The following is a 9,950-nucleotide window of genomic DNA, read 5'->3' on the forward strand; positions in this document are numbered from 1 at the left end:
AAGATATTAAAAAAAATACTTAAATTTTTTTTTTTAAAAAAAAAAATATACTGAAAGTAGTAAAGTAGTGGTAAACGAGTTGTAAGTCTATCATTACCCTTACTTATATACTATATATTTCCAACATGGATGTTTGATATTTTCATTCTTTCTGTTGGCATTTTAATCCATTTCACTGCAAAAACAAGAAATTGGATCCTTCTATTGCTTTTTTTTATTATTATTTTTTAAAAAAATGTACTAAATGCATATAATATATATATATATATATATATATATATATACATATTTAACTTCTTTCATTTACTTGAGAGATCTCTCTGCTTTCATCTTTCACTTGGAGCAATCCATTTCTGAATCTTGTTCCGAGTGACTTTTATTTCATCTCCCTAGGGTAGTTGCATATGTCAATTGAAGGGCAAAATACAGCTTTTAATTTCTGTTGATCCAAAAGTCCCTTTAAGGTTCAATCTGTCTCAATTGATCATGCACTCATAAAATCAATTGCTTTATTTGTGATGGACATATCAATTTATAAGCCAAAATCTATATCCCATGTTCAAAATTAATCTCAAATTTGTGACACAACACCTATTTTTTCATTCTTAATCAAACATCATTTATTCGATCGTTGTTCACTTACTAGGCTCAAATAATTTAGAATACACGATCAACGAATATTGCAAGAGTGCACATTGCAACTTTGTGCTAGCCTAAAATGCAATGTGACAAAGTCAATAATTTAAACGCATCTTTGGACACTATGAGAATTTTTAGAATTCTTAAAATTTTTCATAATTTCATTCTCAAATCTCACTCAAATACAAAATACTTTTCAATTTTAAATTTTTAAATTTTTTATCTAATCATTACATAATCATTATTTAAATACAAAAATCAATACAATTTTTTCAAACTTTAAAACAAAAATAATATTCAAATAATTTTTTAACTTTATAATATTTTTAATTAAATTTCCCTCTCTCATTTTTTAGAACCCATTAAAATATTTTCACTCAAACCATTTCATTATTATTCACAAAATTCTAAAATACTCCAAATGTCCAAACAAGGCTGAGTGCGCATTAGAAACTGTTGGTATTCAAGAATGCAAAATGTAACTTGGATTAAGATAAATATACAAATCATAGAAGTCCAAACTAATTGATTTTTTTTTTTTTTAAAGATCTTCCTTCATTTATAAGTAAAAGATCAGGCTCTGTTATTTGGTCATGCACAAGACTCGAATCTCCCTTCAACCTCAAAATCACGCAGCTGTCAACTTCCAAGCATCTTTGAGAGGCCCAGTTTGCAGGGAGACTTCTCTTCTTGAAATTCCAATCAGCATCTATCTATTGCCTTTTTCTGGAGCCAACTGCAGAGCGGAGTTTTTCACAAGCTTCTGTCGTAGTTTGCTCATGTGCATCTTAGCAAACTGAAAGATGAATAGCATCTCTCTTTAAAAAGCACAAATGAGATGACAGTGTCCAATATATTAAAAAAATAATAATTAGTCTTAAATATAGTTTTAGGATGCACAAATACATCCTTTAAAAAAATACCGTTAAAAATATATATATATATATATATTTTTTTTTTATGTGGATACTGTATTTGTCAAATTTCTTTTTTTTTTTTAAAAAAAAAGGGGAAGGCAAAGACATACACACCCCTAACACTGTACAAATCATTTAACTAAAGTATGCATTTTTAGTTAAAATACTTGAAACGTTAAGAAAAACTTCAAAAAGAAGGTACATGCAGGGGGAGGACATTTCACTGAATAACTTCTATTTAGATAAAATCAAATCAAATGCTCATAACATTATATTTTTGAATTAAATAAGATCTGAATTATTCGCCTATTTTCCATGCATCAAGATAGATTCATTACTTCTTTCTTCTTAATTATATAGATAGCAAATTTATCACAGGTCCAATCCAACCCAGAACTCATCTCATCTCATCTTGCTTTCTTACCTTCTTGATCATTTTCAGTATAATGGGTTGGGTGCTATAATCAAAGTTATCTACAGATTCTTATAAGAGGAAGCAAATGACAAAAAAAACTGCCTTTAGTGTACTTAGTTCACTACAGCAGATCAACATGACAAAACATATATATATATATATATATATAGGATTACAGGCAATAATCTAACCAGAATATGATGCTTGCACTAAAACCAAATTATAAAATAGAAAAAAAATAATAATAATAATAAAGAAATCATCTTCCTGTTCTATCTCCAGGATCGAAATAAATAGGTCCTCCAGCACTACTGCTAACATCGTCCATGAGACCAAATCTCATGTCCTCAGATGGCTTCCAATGCCTCTTCCTCTGATTTATGAACCAATTGCTTATCTGTTTTTGGTCTAATCCTGTCACCTCCGACAACCTTGATTTTTCCTCCTCCTGTACCAATAATATCATTCATTCTTTCAAAATATAAACAAGATTTAAATGCATCCCAAAATACTCTTTCTAATTTCTTACTATATATATAATATGACATACATGATGATATCACCCAGTACTTCAAAAACCAACCACAATCGTGTGAAAATTCTCAGGCAAGAACTTATATCTTTAGAGTTTCACATTGGGAAAAATGATTTTGATGGGATTGCATCCTCTTAATTACAAGTTAAATAAATAGATAATATCCGATTAGTGTAAAACATGAAATATTTTGATCATTTTACTTGTCATGAACATGATATAGAATGACCAAAATACACCACTATCCATATAGTGAAACGGAGAAGACCCGTGTCACTGCAGAGGGCTTGCCGGCAGTGACAATTTGTAAGGGATGTCTCAGATTCTTCTTGAACAGATCAAGTAGACTACAAATTTATTTTTCTTCTTCTTTTTTTTTTTTTTTAATTTCGGGGACCCTCTCCAAGACAGGACCTTTCGGACCCACCTCTACAGAGTAAACATCGGTCATGTGCACCGCACCCTCAAAAGTTTCCTTACACAGAACTGGTTAAATCGCTGACTTTTCACTAGGGTGTGTGGCCCCAAATGATTGTTTGCACCCATGAGGTGTTGAACCTTGGACCTTGAAGGGAGTGATACTCCAAAACCAAAGCCTTCACCACTTGGGATTCATACTACAAATTTCTCAAACAACCAGCTTGTTATATTCTCATTATAAGTGATGCTATGTACTTTGCTTCTGCTGTCATTAGTACTTCACATGTATATGGTTCCATACTTCTACTTCCCCCAAGCATAGACACCCTAAGATCCTTGTGTGTGAACATAGCCCAATGTAAGTAGGTAATTGCAACAAAATAGGGTGGTTCTTTTTTGTTTTGTTTTTTTTCCTAATTTTTGCGTACACATACTCCTTGTGTATTTGAGTCAAACAAATCCTTCCTACTTCATAAAATTATAAATGGAAGACTATAGATAAAATTAAAACCAAATTTTCAATTATTCAAAGGAAGAAAAACCATGAGATAATATTCAGTTTACCGTCGGATATGGCCATCTATAATGAGTATTCCACCAATCCATCAATGCTAGTGTTGCATCCTTTGGTAGCTTTCCCTTCTTCCTTTTCTTTAAAAACTCTTTCATCAAATTGCTAAGATAGCCACTGTACTTTCGAAGGAGCTTTTCTTTTAGTTCATTGTCTCCTGAAGGGCCAGCAGAAGAGAGCTCTTGATTTTCAAGTGCTGCTGCATCTACCTCCCCATAACTTAATTCCTCCCCTGAATTAGTCCCAGTTGCTTCATCTAAAGAGACACAGAAAGAAAGAAAAGTTCCATGGGAAGCACTAAAGGGTTTAGAAATCCTTACCTAAACAATGCATGCATGCCAGCACAGACTACTTAATCACATGAAATAAATATTATTAGAATGTGTTAGAGATGGTCCTCACTAATTTATAACAAGGGACTCCAACTATTTTGTAGAAAAATAGTAAACCACATGGCATTTGATTTTTTGTCTTTATTGGCCATAATGGCATATGATCAAACATGTTGTGAACTTCAACATCAAGCACTAAGAACATGTATGGTAACCAAAAGTTTTCTTTTACATACCAAAGCATGAATTTTAGTTTCTCATATATAATTTTCATCTAATCATCATTTGCATCAAGTTTTGTGATTTAAAAAAAAAAAAAACTCACAAAATTTTTCTTCCAAGATAATTTTAATGGACTCCACAACGTTTTCTATAGAAATGTTTTCTTAATTCAAACACAATTTAATATATATAGGTCCAATCACTTTTACAAAATCCAACAAAAACTCATCTATAGAAATTTCCTCAAAAATTAAAAAATGATCAAGAAAATCTTCAATCCAAACACGCCCTAACAAAGGTTGGGAAAGGGAAAAGTGAGTCGATGTTGAAACTATAAAAAACAAAAGCAGCATGCTGAATGTGTGGATATTTATTCATCATCCTGTATCTAGTTTCCTCCCTATAGAGTACTGATACATTGGCCGAACCCCAGCCAAAGTTTTTCAGACAAGCACTAAGCTGATCTGAAGTTAAGTTGCCATTTTGTTTAGTTCTAAGTTCTAAATTAAACACTAAGGCCCCATTTGTTTTCAAATATGAGATGAGATGAGATTAAGGAGTGGTTTGGATTTAGAGATGGGTTGAGATGGTTTGTGATTAGTAGAATAAAAGTTAAATTATTTATTATATTTTGTGTGGGAATTTGGGAAAGTTATTTTTGGATTTGAAAAAGTTGAATTGTTTATTATATTTTGTGTGGAGATTTGGGAAAATTGTAATAATGATATGAGATGAATTGAGGTGGATTTTGAATGCAAATGAGGCCTAAAATTAAAAAGTTGAATAAAATATTGTTATAATATATTTTTTAATATTATTTTTATTTTGAAATTTAAAAAAGTTGAATTGTTTATTTTATTTTGTGTAGAAATTTGGAAAAATTGTAATGATTAGGTGTGAGGTTTTCAAAGTTTTGGATTTTAGTCTTGAAAGCAAACCAGACCTATTGCTAATGAAAAATTCTCAAATCTCAGGAGGAAACCAAAACCAGCCTACTCAACAGTAACTCTTTCATTGTTCAACAATGGCCGGTATATATATCTCTATAGAGACTCATTTCTCCTCATAAAGAGCCTAATAGGAGGAGTGAGGTAACTCCATATAAAGACCAGAATGAGTTTGTTCCTAAGCCGTGTGGGATTTCTCAACAATCTCTAGGCTAATTTTCTCAATTCCCTTCAATAGTTGTACCGATTAAGCTTCACTCACATGTGAAAGATATGATTAATATGCATGTGGTGATCATGCTTCGTGTTGTACCCATTTGAGAGCCTACCCTATTTGAAAGAAAAAATTTAAAGCAAATGGGGGAAGGGCAAATTATGTTGATAACAACAAAGGACTCAGGACAATGTTGGTGTTGCACTTTAACTAAAAGCTGACATAGCACTGTAAATATACATAAAAAGCCATAGCCATTTATATTCCCCGAGGACAAATTCAGAGAGGGGGAAGGGACTTCCCCATATATACCTCTTTCCCATATCTCGAAGTTTGTTAATGTCTCAGTACTTTGGATGCTACTAGAGGTAACAGGCAAACATGTTAATCAGTAAGATGGAAGGTCTGGTAATAGCCTGTGACTGAATTATTCACATAAAATTAAACAGGTTCTTAATTCTAATATTGTTGTACTTTTGTAAAGAAACCACTTGAAGATTATCAGGTCAGTTTGAAGAAATCATAGAGTTTCATTCTCAAGGAAGAGCATCGATAAACCTTGTCGGAATGTAGTTCGAATAATTAGATTTACTTCTTCTCATCAGTTTAAATTTTTTAGTCGACAAGTGGTGCGTTCCTCCAGAAAATTTAATTGGCATCAATAGCTGATCCTGGGAGCCTTTCCTCCTTATACTTCAATTAGAATCAATCCCCCGTCAACTTTGAAAGCCAGCAATAAAAACAAACTTAGAGATTTAGGCCTTGTTTGGATTCAAAAACCATCTAAACTCATCTCATCTAATCATTACAACTTTTCAAAACTTTCAAACAAAATATAATAAACAATTCAAAATTTTCAAATCACAAAACAAAAATTATATTAAAAAATTATATTTCAACAATATTTTATTCAACTTTCAACTCTCATCTCAACTCACTATCCAAACCTCTCCCGTGATGTAGGAAACCCAAGGAGCGCAACAAAATCACTCCATGTCCGTTACAAATTAATGAAGCAAAACAAGCACCTTTAATTATATTTGGGAAAATATGGCATTGATAAATAAATTATAAAAAAAAAAAAAAGAAAAATAAAGTAAAAAGTTAGCTAGGATTTTTGTTTAGAGAGGCCGGATTCATTTTCTCAATCGATCTTCTGGTTTTGGACAAAAGCATGCTTTTTTAATGCACTATACATGACCAAAATTATAACAGAACTTGAAACACTTACAAACATATAGATCTTTTGTGAATGGCCTTGTAATGTGATTCAATTCCCCGGCCCCTACCCGCGAACCCCCATATAAAAAAACATATCTTATGAATTTTTAATTTCAAATGTATTAGAAAATAAAATATCCACGAAAAGCTTAATTTTTCAATGAATATTATTGAAAACAGAAGCATCAACACTGAGGGAATCACTATCAAACAACTTACAATTTTATAACATTAATTTACATTATTTATAAAATATGGAGCAGTGGATTTATCCGTTAATGAGTAATGATCGATGTTCCAATGTTAGTTATATATTTTTGTTGACGAAGAGATCGACCATGACAAGATATATAGAAAAATTTTCGTCATTTTTTCAATTTCATTATCAATTTTTTTTCTTTTTTTTTCAAAGAAAATAACGTCAAGAATGGTGGCAAGATCAATTTTACAAATACGCATAGAGATCTGGTATATAGATTAAAAAACACCCAACTTGGGTGGGATATTTTGGGGGCCGCTTACTGCCAAATGACCTAAACTACGAGTAATACTCCTTTTAATAGCATAGATGTTTGGTTAGGGTGGAGGGGCCATGCATTCGTCCTTGACTACAAGTATCTGGATGGCATTGAGCTAGGGATATTTCAACACAAGACTTGGTGCGTTGTAGAATATGAAGAATCGATTTTGATCTTGCTAATCATTTTCAGAGCAACATAAGTGATACACAAGCAGTAGAAGATGAAGACATATAGAAGTTCGATGATCCAGAAGAAGTAAAACCCACTAAACGATAATAAAACAGGCATCCCAATAGATGAAAATGGCAAAATCAACCAAACATTTGTATTTTTGTAGGGCTTTCTAAATCCAATAGCATGCACTGCAGTTTTCACATGAGTACCATGCATGGATCCATGAAACATAAGCAAAATAGTGATATAATTAATAATAATAGAGCCATTTGCATTAAAAATTTGGGAAGTTCTGTGGTTAAATCATGTCCAAAAACGTGTGGTTACAGGCTATCGGAATATTCAACAAACATATGGTAATAGTAATAAGATAACGTGGTGTGCGGTGGGGGATAGCTTAAACAGATCGTATATTGCTAAGAATGTGTACGGAAAATAGTGCCCATTTTTTTAGAGGTTTCCAGTTATTTTAACTCGAAAAAACATGACGTAGAGATGAGGAACAAGCTTTTAAGCTCATTAGACTGATCTCCACCATTCATGTCATTTTTTAGGTACAAAACACATGACCCATGTATATTTATTCTTAGCAGTTAGCAATACTTGAAGGTGAAACAGTGCAAGTCAAGCGCGCTGAAACAGTGCAAGTCAAGCGCTCAAGGACATAATAATTTAGTAAATATCACTGTTACAAACAATTGAAAACAGACGTATACATACCAGAACGATAATCCAAGGTTCTTGTCAAGGTTCCTTTACAGAGATTATTGAGCTGTGATTCAATGCCGCTCAAGAATGAGGTAGCTTCATCGAACGGCTTGGATAGCTCCTCCTTGTATCTGTATAGAGTCTTACAGTATACCTCCTGGGAAAACAACAGTAAACAGTAACTGATACCTTTATTATTTAGCCAAAAGAAAAGAAAAACTAATACCTTTACTACCAAGACAGAGAATATATCTTTAAAAAAGGAAAGAAGGCGAAGCATGCCGCACGTATACCATTTGATTGCTGATCAAACTGTGAAGAGATTCCCAAGTTTTCTTTCGTTACCATTTTTCTTAATTAGTAGCCATAGAACAATATTGCATACTAAAAATGAAAAAGATTCAAAACAAGTGAAGAAAAGTGAATGATTTGCTTTAATGTTTTAAGTACCATGAATTCATCCAGTTCTGGGTTAGCTCCTATCTCACTGTAAGTACTGCCTAATGCGTAGTGGTTTCCTCGGCTGATTTCTTCAAGAAGAGACGCAATTTCTGGGGGAGCTCCAACCTTTAAGCCCAAAAAATCAATAAAAAGAGAAAACTAGTTTGGAATTTTAACTGTTGAGAAGTTGGGAAAAGTGGGGGATTGGGAGAAATTAAAGCCAACACAACCTTTATGCCCACAATATCAATAATAATAAAAAGCGGCTCATGCCCTTTGATTTTCAATTATTTTTTCCCTGATCAGTATAAACAGTTCAGAAGAATCATCAAATTATCCAATAATAGAATGGTAACCTTTTGGCATTCTATGTAAGCAGAAACCAAATTTGGATAAAGAGGATGGTTGGAAATCTGGGTCTTGATCAGATCCATCACCTCCGACCCTCCGACTTCTGGCTCAGCCTCTTCGAATCGGAGCATGTTATCCATAGAGCCGTGAAATCTAGCTGAAGTATTAGAAGAAGATACTATAGGCCGATTAAGCCTATAAAACTCTTCCATCGCAGGAATTTCAACTCTCTCACGGTCAAGCTAGTCAAAGGAATATTAATTAGTCCCAGTATCTATCCCTCTAGGCTGATCTAAAGAAACTCCAACTCATGAAAGAATTTCAAAGGGAGAGACAGGCCAGAAGAGAATTAGACACAAATGCATTGTGGTTTAAGCAGAGGTGACATTAATCTACAGCCAGGTAAGCAAACAGCCACGGTAATATCTTTCTAGAGTATCATTACGAACACTTTAAGCTCAAGAATCAGAGAGAGGGAGGGGAGGGGATTAGGTTTGAACAGTGAACAAAAACTTGTTTACGCTAAAAAATCAGTAACGCAGCTACAAGCAATACCGAATGTGCTAAAAGCGTAAAACAAGATGACCTATGTATATGCTTTCTGAAATCGATACAAGCCGCCACTACATGAAGTTCATGAATCCTAATGATAAAGTTCCAGAGAGAGAGAGAGAGAGAGAGCGAGAGAGAAAGAGAGAGGAATCAAGAAGGGCTCGGAAAAAGACTTGACCTTACTTTCTTTTCCAAGAAAACATGAGAAAGAGCGAAACAGATGGAGAGCGGGGAGAGAGAGAGAGAGAGAGAGAGAGAGAGAGAGGGGGACACCTGCAAAAGAGACTAGACGAGAAAAAGAAAGAAATGAAAGATGGACTATGGAGAAGAACCGTGACTTGAGAAGGAGAGAGAGGGATAGAATAGGGACAGTGGACACTGGACACAGTTAAAGACTGAAACAGTAGGAGTTTAAAGACAAGGTCGAGCTGGGAGTAGCCCGTATTTATAGAGGTCATTTATCTATCTGATATAGGCTTAGGTTTAACTCTGACAACACATGGTGCCAGATTTCGTGCTCTCATTGGTTAAGGTCTGGAACTCTGGGTCCCAACGAAAACAATGTGGGTGGACTCCCCTCAACTTCATACTGTACCTTATCCTGTCCTTTTCACCCTTCACATGAAGATACCTATCCCGACCTCTCTCTCTCTCTCTCTCTCTCTCACTCTCAGAAATCAGAATGCAAGCTTGTGGGAAGTAAAGCACATGAGGAAAGGGAGAGAGAGTACCGCTTTTGAAGAGATCTAAAATACCTGTGTTTTTCTTGC

At 33.8% G+C, this 9,950-nt stretch overlaps 1 protein-coding gene across 1 annotated transcript; it reads right to left on the minus strand.

Annotated features, from left to right (window-relative positions):
• Nucleotides 1-2,015: 2,015 nt before the first annotated feature.
• On the minus strand, nucleotides 2,016-9,605 carry LOC121259611 (homeobox protein knotted-1-like 1). Its single transcript, XM_041161246.1, has 5 exons — nucleotides 8,634-9,605; nucleotides 8,287-8,403; nucleotides 7,849-7,993; nucleotides 3,491-3,753; nucleotides 2,016-2,419 (listed from the first exon to the last, which is right to left on the minus strand). Exons 1-5 carry the CDS (start codon nucleotides 8,838-8,840, stop codon nucleotides 2,231-2,233), a joined length of 921 nt encoding a protein of 306 aa, XP_041017180.1. The 5' UTR covers nucleotides 8,841-9,605; the 3' UTR covers nucleotides 2,016-2,230.
• Between the last annotated feature and the right edge of the window lie 345 nt (nucleotides 9,606-9,950).

This window comes from Juglans microcarpa x Juglans regia, chromosome 4D (genome assembly GCF_004785595.1).
Source record: "Juglans microcarpa x Juglans regia isolate MS1-56 chromosome 4D, Jm3101_v1.0, whole genome shotgun sequence".
In the NCBI taxonomy this organism is placed as follows: domain Eukaryota; kingdom Viridiplantae; phylum Streptophyta; class Magnoliopsida; order Fagales; family Juglandaceae; genus Juglans; species Juglans microcarpa x Juglans regia.

What these genes read in the sequence shown, in the direction of transcription:
- LOC121259611 (XM_041161246.1), bottom strand. Translation starts at nt 8,840, where the DNA reads ATGGAAGAGTTTTATAGGCTTAATCGGCCTATAGTATCTTCTTCTAAT. An exon ending in CAGAACTGGATGAATTCATG is followed by an intron (nt 7,994 to 8,286) that starts GTACTTAAAACA and finishes TTGTTTTCCCAG; the next exon opens with GAGGTATACTGTAAGACTCT. An exon ending in AACCTTGGATTATCGTTCTG is followed by an intron (nt 3,754 to 7,848) that starts GTATGTATACGT and finishes GTGTCTCTTTAG; the next exon opens with ATGAAGCAACTGGGACTAAT.